The sequence below is a fragment of the Lontra canadensis genome, unplaced genomic scaffold (genome assembly GCF_010015895.1).
Source record: "Lontra canadensis isolate GAN:19392208 unplaced genomic scaffold, GSC_riverotter_1.0 scaffold181, whole genome shotgun sequence".
Classification (NCBI taxonomy): Eukaryota; Metazoa; Chordata; class Mammalia; order Carnivora; family Mustelidae; genus Lontra; species Lontra canadensis.
Window position 1 is genome coordinate 714011 of NW_022631175.1, and position 17586 is coordinate 731596.

General features: G+C 43.3%; 1 protein-coding gene across 3 annotated transcripts in view; it reads left to right on the forward strand.

Moving 5' to 3' along the window:
- The window catches only part of RNF130 (ring finger protein 130), a 133078-nt gene that overhangs the window by 57480 nt on the left and 58012 nt on the right, over positions 1 to 17586 (forward strand). For all 3 annotated transcript variants that reach the window (XM_032846848.1, XM_032846849.1, XM_032846847.1), the window contains exon 3: positions 2300 to 2550. In XM_032846848.1, coding sequence (XP_032702739.1) covers positions 2300 to 2550 — 251 coding nt within the window. The remainder of the gene's footprint in view (positions 1 to 2299; positions 2551 to 17586) is intronic.

Below are 17586 nucleotides of genomic sequence, written 5' to 3' on the forward strand. Positions count from 1 at the left end.
CGTTAGGATGGGGAGCACCTGGCTGACTCAGTTGGTAGAGCATGCGACTCTTGATCTTGGTGTTGTAAGTTTGAGCCCCACATTGGGTGTAGAGATCACTTCAAAATAAAATCTTTAAAAACAGAAAAAGGTAGGGCGCCTGGGTGACTCAGTTGGTTAAGCAACTGCCTTTGGCTCAGGTCATGATCCCAGAGTCCCAGGATTAAGTCCCAGCTCTGCAGGGAGTCTGCTTCTCCCTCTGACCTTCTCTCTCTCTCTCAAATAAATAAAATCTTAAAAAAAAAAAAGTAAACATTAGGGAACCTTGATCATAGTATGTGCTCAATAAATATCATTGAGTGGATGGTTGAAATAATTAACGGCTTCTTTTTCCAAACAGCTTTCCCATTGAAATTAGGTGGTGTTCACTTAGTGTTCTTTGAACAAGAGAAATTGTGTGGATCGGTTTCCCCGGCTACCTGTGCAGCTTTCCCTGCTCCTCTCCCAGCTTGAGTCTTCAAGAGGAAGCCTCAGAACTGGTTTCTAAAACCCTTTGTGCCTGGTGCGATTATAAAGCAATGAGACTGATTGTCATGTGTCGGTTGTGGGATCCGTCTCAGTTACTTTATAGCCGGGCCTGGTACCCGACACCGCACACCGTTCCCTGCCGAACAGCAGTTTAAAAGCACAGACCTAAGGTTTCTAAATGGAAAATTTAAATGGTTTAGCATTACTTGATGATTTCTCTCTAACTCACTGATCAGAACTCTTAGATGTTAACTTTGTTGCTTTCTTTACTTCTGCAGTTTTCTTTTTGTTTTTTGAATTTTTTTTTAAATTAGTATTCTGATAACATGGCTGGCACAATTTTGAATAAGGTAATACAAAAGGTCTGTGTGCCACCAGGTTAAATTCTTCATGAAGCTTTTAATTATTGACTTTCTTTTCAGTTGCCGGCCTTTTGACTGCCTGGGATAACAAGGGTAATTCTTTTAGCTAAAGATGGTAAACACATAAACCAAACACTTAGCAGAATTCATTAATGAAGTTTTTGAAAGGGCAAGTTCTGGGGTGTTTGTTCATTTGGCTTTGGTGGTTTATATTTACGTGCAGACCTTATTCAGACTTGGATAAATAGTTATAATTTTCTCTTTCCTGAAATAGAAATGTTTGTTCTCCTTCCTGCAACCCCCAGAGTCCTAGTCCTTGCTTTGAAGTGTGCTGGAAGTTGCGCATTGCCACCAGCCCCGGCTTAGGAAGGAGGCTCGTCAGCAGCTCGACTGGTGTAGCTCGGCAGCCCTATTTCCTGGAAAGGAAGTGGGAAATGACCTCCCTTTGTGGAGGAGGAAAGGAGCAGTAATTTCACGCTCCACAGGAGAGAGAATAACTTGCCTTGATGGTGTTACTCCTCCTGGAGATTACATAAGTGAAAGAGGTGGATGGCTTGAAGAGAACCTCGCATCCTGGTGTTTGCCTTCAATGGCTTGTCGCTGTGGCAGAACCTCTGGACCGCTGTTAGAAGCCGGAAGGGTTTCTGTGTCCAGCTAGTCCAGGCTATTGAAGCTTGGGCGTGTCTTGAGGGGGGTGTTAATTTCTGGAAGGGTTCTGGGGTAAAGAAGAAAGGAACCTTCCTCTCATCAGGTCTAGACACAAGACCAAGGGGAGTCTCTGCTGTTCCTCATGAAACTTTACCACCAGGCCATTTGGCTTTTGCAGCTCTGTTGGCGGATTTGTGTCATGTTGGTGATATTATAAAGCTGCAGATGCTGTATTTCTTTCTATTCCTTATAGCAGTTCTGCACACAATAGATGCTCCATAAATATTTCTAAGAGGGAGTAGTGCAAAAATACCAATTTTTTGTATGATAAATCCTAGTGCTTTTTGTACTAGAAGTACTAGCACTGTTCTCCTTTTCTTAAGGAGGTGGGACTTTCTCAGGAGGGTTTTAATGGAAAAGGTTCTACAGTAAAGACCTGTGGTGATTTTATCACATTATGTTGTATCATATGTTTTATACGGTCTGTCTTCACATTTGGCTGATTTAATCTGTTTTTTAAATATAGTTATAAGACAAGTGAATGTGGCTCTTAGCACTACAGTCCTTCCACGCTCTGAGTCTTAAGCACTCCACACGGATTCTTGTTCCCACTTGGAGCCAGCGTACCCAGCTACAGATTCGTTCCACTTGAGAAGCTGAATCTGCACACCCCTCCCAATAGCAGAAATCATAGTTGTTTCTCTAAATAGCATTTTCATATGTGTGATGTTCCTATAAATTTTAAAGGTCATTTGAGCGTCTATATTTATTTTACATTACAGGCACTGGAGATATCATTGCTGTCATGATTACAGAATTGAGGGGTAAGGATATTTTGAGTTATCTGGAGAAAAACATCTCTGTACAAATGACAATAGCTGTTGGAACACGAATGCCGCCAAAGAACTTCAGCCGTGGCTCTCTAGTCTTCGTGTCAATATCCTTTATTGTGCTGATGATTATTTCTTCAGCATGGCTCATATTCTACTTCATTCAGAAGATCAGGTACACGAATGCACGCGACAGGAACCAGGTGAGCTCCTGGCACTCTCTAACTATCCATCTTACAACCGTCATTCGGAGACGTCTATCATGGTCATTCACAGCACAGAGTTCTTCACTTAAGAAAAAAGTCGTGACCTTCAGTCATGTCCATGTGTTGAAAACATATTTACATATGTTATTTTCAGGATCTTTTTTTTGTTTTTTTAAGATTTTATTTATTTATTTGACAGACAGAGATTACAAGTAGGCGGAGAGGCAGGCAGAGGGGGGGAAGGGAAGCGGGGCTCCATCCCAGGACCCTGGGATCATGACCTGAGCCAAAGGCAGAGCTTTAATCCACTGAGCCACCCAGGCGCCCCTTTCAGGATCTTTTTTAAATGCCTAAATGGGGAGTCTACATTTATAGTGGTCACTTGGAATATCCTGGGTAGAAGGCTAGCTTAGTATCATGATATGATCTAGCTGACTCTGGTCATTTGGAGAGCTCTCACAGAGTTGCATTTCTGAGCTGGAGGCATTGGTTGTCAGGGGCGAGGCGAGCTGGGAGGTGGGGGAGGGAGCCTTCACGTACTTTAGTTCCATGTGTATTATCTATTCAGAAAAATAAGTCAGTTAAAAATTACCGTTTAAGCTTGCCCGTGGGGTGACAGTGAGGTGGAGAAGGTCCCATAGAAGAGATATATCCGGTCGTCCTAGAACTTCCCTTCCTCCCTCAGTGAGCACAGACTGAGTGTTCAGTGGGTTTCAGATCAGTGAATAAAGACCCAGGAAGGACAGGAGGGCCTGCCGCCCTGTAGTGGAGAACCTGTAGGCGGTGACCTGGTCCGTTTGTTAGCTGGTTGGATGCCCTCTAGATAAAATGTGCACCCAGGGGGCCCAGATGGAGGTGTGAGGTCCCAGCCCCAGTCCGAGTCTTCTCTGCTAGGAAACCAACAAACAAGCTGTTTGCAGAGTGGTTTGAAGCCAGTCTTCGTGGAATGCCATCCTCTCCTTATAAACAGAGGACATCCAGACCCCTGTGGGAGAGCTGAAGTTTTCAGCCTTCCTCATTCTAGTGAAAGCACAGAGGCTGCTACGGAACAGAGATCTGAGTTCGAATCCCGACCTCATCACCAGTTTGTCATGGTCTTTTCGTAGACCATTTATTTTACTTCTCAGTTTGTTTCTTCATCTGAAAATAGGTACAATGCTGAAAGCTGTCATTTATTGCACACTTATGTGCCAAACTCTGTGCAGTATCCTGTATACCTTTAAAGTTTTTTATTACAATAATTTTTATTTATAATTTCATACTTGGAGAAGCTGTAAAAATAGTATGAAGTATTCTCTTCCCCAGACTCTTAAACTGTTAGCATTTTGCCCTAGTTCCTTTTCTATGCGTATATACTTTTTTTAACCGTTTGAGAATAAATTTGAGATATGATGCCCCTTTACCCTTTAAATACCTCAGTGTGTATTTTTAAAAACAAGAACATTTCCTATATAATCACAGTATAATTATGAAAATCAAAAGTTAATATTGATACAATACCAGATCTACAGACCTTTTTTAAGTTTTGTAAAACTGTCTTAATAGGGGCACCTGGCTGGCTCAGTTGGTAAAGCATGGGACTCTTGCTGTCAGGGTCATGAGTTCAGACCCCACACTGAGTATGGAGCCTACTTAATTTAAAAAAAAATTGTCTTAATGCCTGTAATACAAAACAAACCCTGGATTGATCCAGATTGTACTTTGCATTCAGTTGCCATTTTCTTTTTTTTTTTTTAAAGATTTTATTTATTTATTTGTCAGGGACAGAGGGAGAGAGAGAGAGTGAGCGAGCACAGGCGGACAGAGAGGCAGGCAGAGGCAGAGGGAGAAGCAGGCTCCCTGCCGAGCAAGGAGCCCGATGCGGGACTCGATCCCAGGACCCTGGGATCATGACCTGAGCCGAAGGCAGCCGCTTAACCAACTGAGCCACCCAGGCGTCCCGCCATTTTCTTTTTAAGTAAGCTCTGTACCCCACATGTGGCTTGAACTCAAACCCCAAGATTAAGAGTCATGCGCTCTACCAACTGAGCCAGCCAGTTGCCCCTGTTAGGTCTCTCTTAATCTGTCTCATGGCATTGACATTTTTTTTTTAAGATTTTATTTATTCATCTGACAGAGATCACAAGTAGGCAGAGAGGCAGGCAGAAAGAGAGGAGAAAGCAGGCTCCCCAGCGAGCAGAGAGCCTGATACGGGACTCAGTCCCAGGACCCTGGGATCATGACCAGAGCCGAAGGCAGAGGCTTAACCCACTGAGCCACCCAGGCGCCCCGGCATTGACATTTTTGAGGAGTCCAACCCATTTGTTTTGTCTTTGAGTTTGCCTGATACCCTGTGTTCCTGGATCATCAATCAGATCCAGGTTATGTGCATTTTTTTAGGAACACCAGTCCTTTACATTTGTTAAACTTTTTATTTTGAGGTAACTGTAGATTCACCTGCATTTGTAAGAAATGATACAGGGATGTCCCAGGTACCCTCATGCATTCCCCTGCACCTGGGGTAAAATCTTGCATAACTATAGTAAATAGTTCAACCAGGATCCTTACATGGATACCATCCACTGAGCTGACTCCGATTTCTCCAGTCCAGCCTGTACTCGTGTGTATGTGTCTCTCCATAGTGTCAGTTCACCACCACCATGGTCAAGACATAGAACAGTCCCCCACCAGGATCCCTTGTGCTGTTGTTCTTCCGTCCCAGCCCCCCGCCCCACCTCCCCCTGCCCAGCCCCTGACATCACTGACCTGTCCACCACTCTGTGGTTCCATGAGTTCGAGAATGCTGTCTAAATGGAATCCTCCAGTCCTTCCCCTTTAGAGTTTGGGTGTCTTCACCTACCATGACTCCTTGAGAGCCTTCCAAGTTGTTGTGTGTGTCGATAGCTTACTTGTTTTTGTTGCTGAGTAGAATTCTGTCACTTGGGCATACCACAGTGTGGTGAACCAGATTTTTTCAAGGTTTGGGCTATTTTAGAGTGACTGTGAACATTTGTAGCAGATTTTGTGTTAAAATGAGTTTGCATTTGCCTTGGGTAAATGTTCAAGAGTAAAGTATCTGGGTTATTCTGGTAAGCACATCCATAATTCTGTAAGAAACTGCCATAACCTTTCTCCAGGTGACCACAGTGTCACACGTTCGCACTAGGTACGGATCCCTGACCTGGTTCCCCTGACTCCTGGATGGCGTGTGTGTTGTTGTCACTGTTTTATATTTTAAGTCTGTGGTCCCCTCTCCCCCGTGGTTTTCATTTGCATTCCTCTCGTGGCTGCTGATGTGTGGAACATCTTTTCATGTGTTTATTTGCCACCTGTGTGTCCTCTTCGGTGAAATGTCCGTTCATGGCTTTTGCCCATTTCCTACCTGGGTTGTTTGGGTTTTTTTTTTTTACCATTGATTTTTGAGAGTTGCTACATTCCATATGCAAGCCTTTGTCAGAATTGTGGTCTGCAGATATGTTCTCCCAGTTTGTATCTTGTCCTTACAACCTCTTAACAGGTCTTTTGAAGAGCAAACATCTTTAATCTTGATGAGGTTTAATTTATCAATTTTGCTGTTGCTGCAAGTCTAAAAACTTTTTTGCCTGGTCCTAGATTCTGGAGAGCTTCTCTTTTTTTCCTTGAAATTTTATAGGTCTACCTTTTACATTGAAGTCCTTGATCCATTTTGAATTGATTTTGTATAAAGAGATTTGGGTTAAGATTTTGTTTTGTTTTGGGTTTTTGTTTATTTGTTTGTTTTCCCCCATTTTACATTTGATATTACAACTTTGTCAAAACTCAGTTGGGCAGATTTATATGGCTCTGTGTCTGGGTTTCTGATTCTGTTCCACTGAACTGTGTGTTTATCCCTCTGCCCATCCCACACTGCCTTGATGACTCTAGCCTCAATATTGGGTAGAGTGATTCCTCCCACTTTATTCTTATTTTTCAAGGCTATTCTAGGTCCTAGAGTCTTTCCGTATAAATTTTAGAATAAGCTTGTCTGTGTCTCTACAAAAAAAGGAAAAGGAAAAACAAAACAAAACACGGAACCTTCCTGGAATTTCTATATGAACACATTAAACAATCAGTTGGGGGAGAACTGATATATTTACTATGTTGAATCTTCCGGTCCATGAACCCGTAATGTTTTTCCACTTATTCAGGTCCTTTTTATTCCTTTCATCAGCATTTTGTGGTTTTTAGCATAGATCCTGTACATGTTTTAAGTTTATACCTAAGTATATCATTTTGTTTGGAGTAACAGTAAATAATAATATAATGGTAAATGGACTGCAGATGTGTTTTTAACTTCTTCAAGTTCCATATATTCATTGTTAGAAGATCAGAACGTGATCCAGTTTTGTGTGTTGACTTTTTACTCTGCAGTCTTGGTAAACTCCCTGTAGGTTGCTTGGGATATCTGCAAATAGGGATTGTTTTACTTCTTCCTTTCTGGTCTCTCTTGCCCTTGTTTTTGCTTTGTTTGTTTGTTTTGCCTTAATTACGGCGGCTACAGTCTTCAGTGCTATGTTGACTAACAGTGTTTGCGAGAATGGGGGCATCCTTGCCCGTACCCTGTCTTAGAGGAAAGGATTCAGTCTTTCATCGCTAAGTATGTTTTAGTTCTCAGGTTTTGTAGTTGTTTATTACCAACCTCACGAAGCTCCTCTGTGTTTCTAGTTTGCTGAGTGCTTTAATCACAACTAGTTCAGTTTTGTCACACGTTTTTTGTGTCAGTTGATGTGGTCGTGATTTTTTTGTTTTTTTCCTTCATCCTGTTGACATGGTAGGTTGCATTCATGGATTTTTTTACCCCCAAGTTTATATACAATTTTATTATCTACAAGGGATACAAATCAGTGGGGAAAGGAATAACAGTTCTGCGAAAATAAGTTTTCTGTTTAGGCATTCATTGATTTTCTAATGTGTATAATAAATCCCACTTCATTGTGGTGTGTAATTTTTTATGCGTTGCTGAGTTCAGCTGCTTAATTTTGTTGAGGATCTTTGTGTCTAAGATTGTGAGAGATACCAGGCTATAGTTTTTTTTGGGGGGGGGTATAAAATTATAATTTCTTTAATGGTTAAAGGAGTGTTTAGTTTGTCTATATCATCTTTATTGAATTTTGGTAATTTGTGGTTTTTTGAGGAATTGACCCATTTTTTTAGATGTCAAATCTATGAACATAAAGTTGTTTTAATGGCTACAGTGTCCATGGTGATACTCCCTCTGTGTCTGATCCGAAGGATTTTTATCTTCTCTCTTTATTTTGGCCAGTCTTGCTAGAAACTTCTTAATTTTACTGATATTTTTCAAAGAACCAGCTTTTTTTAAATTTAATTTCATTTTTAAAGATGGCAACTTAGATTTATTTATTTGAAAACTTTTATCTTTCTAACGTAAGCATTTAGTGTTATAAACTTCTTAGGACTACTTTAACTGTGTCCTATGTACTTTGATAGTCCTATATTTCCATTTTTGTTCAGCTTTATGTAATTTTTTCTTTTGAGACTTCCTCTTTGACCCCTGTGTTGCTCACTTTCCAGTAGTTACGAGATTCTGCAGTAATCTTAGTGTTGCTGATTTCTATTTTGGTTTCATTATCATCAGAGAAGTACTCTGTATGATTTCAGTTCTTTTAGATGTATTGAGATTTGTTTTATTAGCTAGCATATAGTCTGTCCTGGTGAATATTCTGTGGGTGGTTGGGGAAGAAATGTGTATTCAGCTGTTGGGTGGAGTATTCCATGGATGTCAATTAGATCAGTGCACAGAGCTTGCTTTTGCGAGGAGATGGGGTGGAATGATCACCTTCCCACTGGGCCCCACTGAAACCATCATGGAAAAAGGGGTGCAGTTTTCCCCTAGGCATTTGGCTAGAGTGGGACAGGTGCAGGCATTCCACCCTGCGTTCCTCCAGTTTGGAGGTCCCTGAGCAGCCTACCTTGTTTTTCCACTTTTCAGAAGCCCGGGGGGGGGGGGGGGGAGCAGGAGGGGCTCCTGCATTGTCAGAACTGACAGTCCCCAGAGCATCTCCCACTATTGGACGCAGATATGGGTGATGAAGGCGATAAAGGAATATTAGGTGAAAGTGTTAACTGATCTAAAATATGCCTGTCCTAGAAAAGATTATTAGACATAACGTGCGAAATCACATTTACAGCCTTCAAGTAGAAGTCACCAATTTTATGAGGTTTTTGCTAAACGAATAGATGCAAAAACCAGTTTTGATGAAATGAGGACTAGAGTCACCCCAGTACTAACAAAATGACAGCCTTTGTGTATTTATCACTGAAGTCCTGTCTGATGAGGCTGGAGAATAGACATCAGCCCAAGTTTTCGAGCTTCTGGAGGGACAGTAGCACAGCCCCAGAGTGGGTTTTGTTTTGTTTTGTTTTGTTTTGTTTTAAATTTTATTTATTTATTTGACAGAGATCACAAGCAGGCAGAGAGGCAGGCAGAGAGAGAGGGAGGAAGCAGGCTCCCCACTGAGCAGAGAGCCGGATGCGGGGCTCGATCCCAGGACTCTGGGATCATGACCTGAGCCGAAGGCAGAGGGTTTAACCCACTGAGCCACCCAGGCGCCCCCCCAAAGTGGTTTTTAACAGCCCACTTTCTTCAGTGACGTAGCTTACATTTTTAAATTTAAATACTTCACCAATGGAACACATGATCCTTAAAAATAAATAGTGCCACAAGGCTTGGTTCATCGCCCAGTCTTTTCCTAATTCCTGTTTCCCAGAGACAAGTGACCTCTCTCAACTTTTATCTCTTCCGTTACTAACTCCGTACTGACATGGAGCAGGCTATATTGCATTTTTTTTTCTTTTTGAATAAAGACATGTGTTAAACGTGTTGCCCTTATGGAACACCACGAGTGAAATGGTCGAGTGTTGCTCTGAACTGGTGTCCTCGCCGGGAAGACCCACGCTTTGGGGGGAATGTAGCGCATCCCCCACGACTTCTGGGGAAGAGCGCACCCGGCCCCAGGAGCTCGGGGTTTGACGGTGTGGGCCCGTGCGAGTGTGCGTGTGCGTGTGTGCGTGTGTGTGCGTGTGCGTGTGTGGAAGGCGGCAGCGGTCCCGCCATCTGGCGCGGCCACCGCCGCCCCGCAGCGCTCTTTCCAGAGCCTTCTCCAGACAGCCGCCAGAGGGGAAAGTGAGGGTCTGACCTTTTTCCCTCCTTCCGTTTTTTCCCAAAGGTAGAGAAACGCTTGATGAAATATTTATGTGGCGTAAAAAGCCTAGCTTATTAAAGTTTCATAAGAAGGTGGCAGCCGCTCCCCTGGCTGAAACCTTTGGCTATTTTAAACCAGAAGTACTGGCAGGAGAACCGGTGAGTTTCAGGAGAGGCTCATTTTCCCCACAAGCGGGGCGCAGGAGCGCTACGAGAGAGTGCGCGCATGGTGAGGAGCTCTGGGGACCCAGCGGCGCGGCGTCCGCAGTGGGCAGCCTTCCGGCGCGCGCGGCACCAACCTCACGCGGAGGCTCGAGGGTGCTCCTGGTCTGCGGCTGCTCTTCCCGCGAGCGCGTGCGAGCGCCTGGAGACCCGGCGTGTGTGCGGGGTGGGGGAGGGGCGGGGCGGCTGGGAGGGGGACCCGGGAAGGTGGTCGTCCCTCCCGTGGGCAGGCGGGCGGGCGTGTGTTCACTGTGTGTGCGTCGGAAGGCAGCCTCCCGTGGAACTTTCACAACTAATGATTCCTCTTGCCCCTGTGACCCTCAAGCAGTCAGGTTTGATTCCCAAAACGGAGCAGTAGCCTTTTCTGTTACTGTTGAGGAAGAAGAAGGCAGATGTAGAGACGGGCCACGAGCTAACCCTGAGTTTACGGTGTGTCTTTTTATGAAAACTCCCCGTGAAAATGCATAGTTTCTAAGGTATTTAACACTTATTGGGGCGCCTGGGTGGCTCAGTCGTTAAGCGTCTGCCTTCGGCTACGGTCATGATCCCAGCGTCCTGAGGTCGAGCCCAGCATTGGGTTCTCTGCTCAGCGAGGAGCCTACTCCCTCTCCCTCTGCTGCTCCCCCTGCTTGTGCTCTCACTCTCTCTGGCAAAAAGAAATAAATAAAAATCTTTAAAAAAACAAAACAAAACTGTTAAAGCTCCTTGCCAAAATATGTATACATTATTCTTTTTTTTTTTTTTTTTTTAATTTTATTTATTTATTTGAAACAGAGAGAGAGAGATCACAAGTATGCAGAGAGGCAGGCATAGAGAGAGCGAGGAGAAAGCAGGCTCCCCCCTGAGCGGAGAGCCCGATGCGGGCCTCGATCCCAGGACCCTGAGATCATGACCTGAGCCGAAGGCAGAGGCTTTAACCCACTGAGCCACCCAGGCGCCCTGTATACGTTATTCTTAGAAGTAGGCTTTTATTGCCCATTCTCCTCCTGCAACGTCGCTGGTAGGAGAGCACACTTGTCATGTGAGTGTGAGGAAGAATAGGAATGTCCTTCAGAGGAGGACTAATACTTGCCTCATACACGGTGCCTCTTTGAAATATGGTGGGCTCGGTGTCTTCCTTCCAGACTGGCGGGTGGGAGTATTGTCCATATTGTCAAGACTTTTCCCCTAGGGGGATGCCTGGGTGGCCCTGTGCGTTCAGTGTCTGCCTTCAGCTCAGCGTCCTGGGATCCAGCACTGCATGGGGCTCTCTGCTTAGTGGGGAGCCGGCTTCTCCCTCTGCCTGCTCCCCCTGCTTGTGCTTGCTTGCTCTCTGAGAAATAAATAAATATATAGAATCTTTTTTAAAAAAGAAAACGATTTTTTCCCTAGCAAAAGATGATGTAGTTCAAAGAGACAGACTTCTCTTGTCATTGTCAGATTGCACATTGAGTTTTGCCTATTATGTTTATCAGGGATTAACAATTCCAGAAAACCTGAGAAAAGAAAATAGGTGTCTGAGCTGAGTATATACATATTACTTTATCATTTTTCTTATGTGCCCCAGATAGTGTTACGTTCTTTTTCATGTCCTGCTAGTATATGATCAGTTTACCTAAATACCACCGTGTATATGGGAAGTACCTGGCTTCTAAAAGTTATACATACATCAGGAGCTTGGGATTTTTTTCCTAGCACAAAATGTGCTGTTGAAATGAAGGTGTTTCTGAGACATTCGTTTCTGCCTGCTCAAGGTTTAGCGTGCGGCCTGGCACATCACACTCACTCCGTGAATGCTTCCGTGGATCAAAGCTTGAGCTTACATTTTATGAGGAAGGCAGACAGGTGTAATCAAAATACTGTGTGGTGTGCATTACTCTTCCGGAGACAGAGCGATATTACCCGGGGTGAGTCAGGGACTTCACAGCAGAGGTGGTGACACTTGAGCTGAATTTTAAAGGATGGATAACCGTTCATCCAACAGGGACTAGGACAAAAGTCCTGCAAAGTGATCATGTTCCACAGAGCTGTGGAGGGATGAAGGGAGTGACAGGAGTCAGGAATCGTGGCGAGGAGACCAGAGCCTGCGAGCTGTCCTGGGCACGCGTGCGTTGACACGAGAAGGGGAAGGGCTTGAGGTGCACGCCGAAGCACTGAGACTTTATTCTCGAAGCAGGAAGGAGCTGTGAAGTGATGGCTTTTAGCACTGGAGCAGTAGGAGATATTTTTCTGAGGGTGTGACTTGGGGAAATACTGAAGAGCCAAGGAAAGTCATTAACAGAACAAGGTCATGTGGAGGGCTGCGGTCAGGGCACGTGGTACTTTGGAAAGGCGTCAGGGGTACTTCTTTTAGACGAAAGGGACAAGTCATTGTCGTGATGAGAGGGTGGAGGCAGGTGCAGACGAGAAGGAGGTCGCCGGGAAAATGACCTTCCCACCACCTGGATTTCACCAGTGTTTGGAAGAGAACTCTGCTCCATGTCTGTGGAAGAGATTCGGTGACCGAAAAGAGGAACCTGAGCTAAGTTACATTACAGTGACCTGTCTTCCAACATGCTGTGAACCAGCTGGCTTTGAGCAAATTATTCCTGTTCAGTGAAGCCAGAGTTGTTTTCTACCAGTTTAAAACCTGGGTGCCCCGCGTCCACATCTAGAACTGTGTCCACATTGGCGCTATCCGTGCCTTTAACAGAGTGAAGTAAGATCAGGTGGCCCCTGGCAATCAGAATCCCTTTGTATTTTATAATACAGAAAGTCTCTGCAGTGTTTAGAATGGAGGAGGGAGGCTCTGATCCCAGCACTTGTTATTCACTTGACGCACATCTAACCTGTGTCTGATTTGGGTTTCTTCCTTCGCAGAGTGATGCGTCCCTGTGGTTTTGCTCCATCCTAATGCTCTGTGGGTCCCACGGTGGAGACTTGGGTAATTTTACTACGTAGTGAATGGAGCACAGTCAGAAGTACAGAGAATGTGAGTGAGTGTGTGGAGTGTTAGGGGAAAGGCTTTGGAAACCAGGGTCAGTAGAGTATACGTAGTTCTGTGGGTCTCAAACTTCAGTATGCAGAGGAATCATGTGGAGACCCCCCCCTTTTTTTTGGTGGGGGGCACTTTAAAAGTGCAAATTCCCAAGACATTTCCCCCCTCCTGGCTGATTCAGGAAGTCTAGATAGGACCTGCTTACCAGCTTTGGATTTGGGCAATTTACTTAATCTTTCTGTGCCTCAATTTCCTTTTCTGTAAAATGTGTACAATGTATTTCTTTCTTATAAAATGAATATGAGGATACACAAGTCAGTCCTGAGAAAGGTATAGAACAGTACCTTGCACATGGTGTGTATTGAATACATCTTAGTTACTCCAAATATCATTATTTCATATTATTATTAAGCCCCATGGGCCACACCTTGAAAAACAGTGACTTAATGGCTTGGTCGTCAGATATAGATAAGGGACTTATTAAAAAATGATCCTCACAAAGCAAATTTGTGCTTCATCTTAGATTTTGAGAGTCAGCAGAACACAAATAGTATTAAGAGCAAGAGGGGAAAAAGCAGTGGCTTTTAGACAGATTCAAGTAAAAGACCAGAACCGTGGCTGACTGAGGTGTACGTGTCACAGAGTGATTGGGAACACTGGGGACAGGGTCGGCAAGAAGCAGTAACACAGAAGCCAAGTCTAGTGAAAGATACGACAACGAAGATGTGTGACATTCGTCAAATACAGAGGAAAGATGAATTTTTTCCCTTTGGCCACAGGAGATGTTGGAAGTTCAGAAGTATAAGGGGAAATGGATCCAGATACTTGGGAGCGTTGTCTAATGTGATGCCCTGTGTGCATTGGTAGCAGCTTGCTGACGCTGAGCCCCTCTCCCCCCCAGCACCCGCTCTTCTCTTTCTGAAACACCCTCACGTGGTGCCACTCCCACAGAGCCAGGCATCTAGCTCGGGAGCTGACACTCTTGACTCCCCACTATTGTCATGCCCCCACGGCTGTTCGCCATTAGGTTCTGCCCATTTTACCCCCTAAATCTCCCTGGATTTTTGCTCTCTCCCCTTTCCCTGCCCCCACGTGCCTGATTTGGGCCCTTAGTCACCAAAGCCCTCAACCCTACTGGGTCTTCACTGCCTCCACGCTTCCCTGTGTCCACATAGCATTTTCTCAGGAGTCCAGGCCTCAATTCTCCAAAACTCCCATCTCATCAGGGATCTCCTGCTTACAATTCTTTAGCAGAATCCTGAGCTGAACAAGATGGGAGCAGTAGGGGGTTTTTTAGTTTGTTTGTGTTTTAAATTTCCCTAAATGTCTTTAAAACAACACAGAGAGCAGGTAGGATAACAAAAGGAAGAAAAGTCCTCAGACATCTTTGATGACACCAGGCCGCAGGGTGCCCCAAGAACTCCAGATAAAGCATTGGTCAGGCCAGGCTACCAACAGCTGCAGGGTCCAAAGAAGGCAGCCAAGGGAAGAAAGGGGGTGGTTCTGGTGGCCCTAAGAGTCAGAAACCCAGAAAGCAGAAAGAGAGGTCAGAAGCCTCTGCAGAGAGATCCACAGGCTCTGATCCAGGAGCCTGTTCTGGAGCGGTGGGGAGCACAGCAGGTGGTGGGCATTCAGTAGCCTGCACCTGTACACACACAAGCCTGGAAGCCCACATCGTGCCCCACAGGTAAGTGGGAAGACATTCCCCCTGCAGTGAGGCTGAAGCAGAGCTGCCCTCTTTAATGTCCTGCTGCAGGTACCGACCTGGGCAATTCAGTAAGAGCAGGCAACAAGATGCATAAGGCTTGGAGAAGTATCTCGGTTTTCAGTTGAAAGGAGCATCGATCTGAAAATCCCAAAAAAGGTCAATGGAACCATACAAAACAGGGAGATGACTTAATAAAGCAACAGGATATAGAATTAACGTATAGACGGGCACCTGTGTGGCTCAGGTGGTTAAGCGTCTGCTTTCGGCTCAGTTCGTGATCTCAGGGTCATGGGACCAAGCCCCACATCAGGCTCCCAGCTCTGTAGGGAGCCTGCTTCCCCCTCTCCCTCTGCTACTCCCCCTGCCTGCGCTCTCACTCTCTGTCAAATAAATAAAATCTTTTTTAAAAAATTAACATACAGAAGAAAATCAATAGATATAATGGGATGGAAGGCAACATTTACAACTGAATGGGTGGGTGGCTCAATCTTTCTATGAACTTCTCAAACACTGTGTAAAACCTACATGAGGAAAACTACAAAACGCTCCTGACATACCTTGTTCCTGTTGAATATAAACATTCAGTATAATGAAGATGTCAGTTCTCCCAAAGTTTATTCATAAATTTAACTCAATCCAAATACAATAAAATACAACTCAGTACAAATGCAATAAAATTGCCTTCCTTTTTCTGAGGGTTAGATAAGGTAAGTATAAAAATCATATGGAAGAACAACTAGTACAGAGTAATTTAAAAAAAAAAAAACTTAAAAATTTGAGGAGCAGGGCACCTGGGTGGCTCAATGGGTTAAAGCCTCTGCCTTCAGCTCGGGTCATGATCCCAGGATCCTGGGATCAAGACCCACATTGGGCTCTCTGATCAGCAGGGAGCCTGCTTCCAACCCCCCACCCCCGCTCTCTTTCTGCCTGCTTCTCTGCCTACTTGTGATCTTTGTCAAATAAATAAATAAAATCTTAAAAAAAAAAAATTGAGCAGTGATGGGTGGCTGGCCACACAAAGTTTAATAATACATAATAAAGCCTCTTGTTTAAAAGAATGTTAAAAGTTAGCCCATGAGTAAGCAGACCCATAGAACAAAAATGCAAAATCCAAAAATAAACTACTGCATGTAGAAATTTAAGTACAGTATATAATAAAAAACATCATCTCAAATCAGTGGAGAAAGTTGAACTTTTTAATAAGTGGTTGTGGGACAACTGAAAAAAAGACAAAATTAGAACTATTCCTTACACTGCACAACAAGATAAATTTCAGATGAATCAGAGATCTATTTATAAACAGTTAGACTACAAATATTAGAAGAAAACATGGACTAAATTTTCCTTTATGACAGAGAACTTGGAAAACTTTGAATTATGGCTCAAAATAGAGTAGAATAAAAAACGACTGATAAATTTGACTCCATATTTTAATTTTCTAAAGGAAAAACAAACATGAATCAATGACAAACTAGAAAAAGATATTTACAATACTTACAATGTTTACTTATATTACACACAAAGGGCTAGTATCCTTGAATATAAAGAAGACTAAAAACCTGATAGGGAAAAATAGGCCAAAAAAAAAAAGATAACTCACTTAGAAAAATGCCAAGTGGTACTTAAAATAGTAAAAGATGTTCAACCACACTGATAAGTTAAATGTGACTTAAAAACTATACTGAGAAAAAATATATATATACGGAGATATCATTTCTTATTGATCAAAAAGGAAAATTCTAAAGTTTGACAATGTTCCCTCTTGACCAAGTGGTGGGAAAACAAGAATTCTCATACACCGATGAAAAGAATGCAGAATGGTACAGTTCATGGGGTGGGGGAGTGACTGGAATCTGTAACAGCTAGCAAAAGCTCCTATGTGCTTATCCCTTAGTAACCTTGCCTGTAGCATCATAGCCTTAAAAAGTGAAAAAAGACATATAAATACAGTACTGTTCATCTTGATATTCTTTATAATGTAAAGACTTGAACCACCCAAACATCCATCAGTAGGAGTCTGCTGGTATAAACTAGCACTCTCCACCATGAAAGACTCCGAATGCACTGGAGCTGTAGAACAGAAGGACAGTCTAAAGATCTCTGTCTGCTGTCTGCAGGGTTTGGTTTTGTTTTTAAGATTTTTTTTAATAATATATTTTTTTTAATATTTATTGATTTGAAAGAGCGAGCAAGCGTGTGAGCTGGAGGGAGCGGGAACAGGAGAGAAAATCTAAAGCAGACTCTACACTGAGCCCACAGGGGGGCTCCATCTCACAGCGGTGAGATCATGACCTGCTGAAACAAAGTAGCAACCAGCTGAAGCCCCAGGCACCCTTGTACAGAACAGTTTTATGTACTAGTTTATTGGAAGAAAGAAGGGGACTGTGAAAATACACCCATGTAAATGGAGGTATAGAGCACATATACACACACTACTACAGGTGCAAGCTTTTATTTCCAGAAGGCAACAGTATAAGGATAGAGCAGAATTCTCTTAAAAAAGAGGGGAGGGGAAAGAGAACAGGGTGGAGAAACTAGGGATGAAAGTGGACTTCATTGTACCTGGTTTTACAGTTTTGTCTCTGGAACTGTGTGACTGTTGAGATAATTTAAAGAAGAAGAAGAAGGAATCATCAAAATTGAAAATAAATGGAAACAAATGAACCTAAATATATTTCAAGATGGTGGCATACACACACGGAGGAAGGAATTATTTTAGGGCACTTTTTTTGGACAGTACATTTCTACCAGGATATAGTCTAAGGATTAAAAAATAAAAAAGTCAGCTGCATTGAATTATCTTACTGTTAGTGGTATTGTTATTTGAAACTGTTGTATGTGTATTGCAAGATAAAGCAAATAAGTAATTGTGGTAATGATCTTAGAAACCAAGTTTTTCACTATAAGAAAAAATATTTAAAAATTAAAGACATTAAGTAATAACATTGTGATCTAATTTTTGAATTGGAAACAGTGTGAAATCCTGGT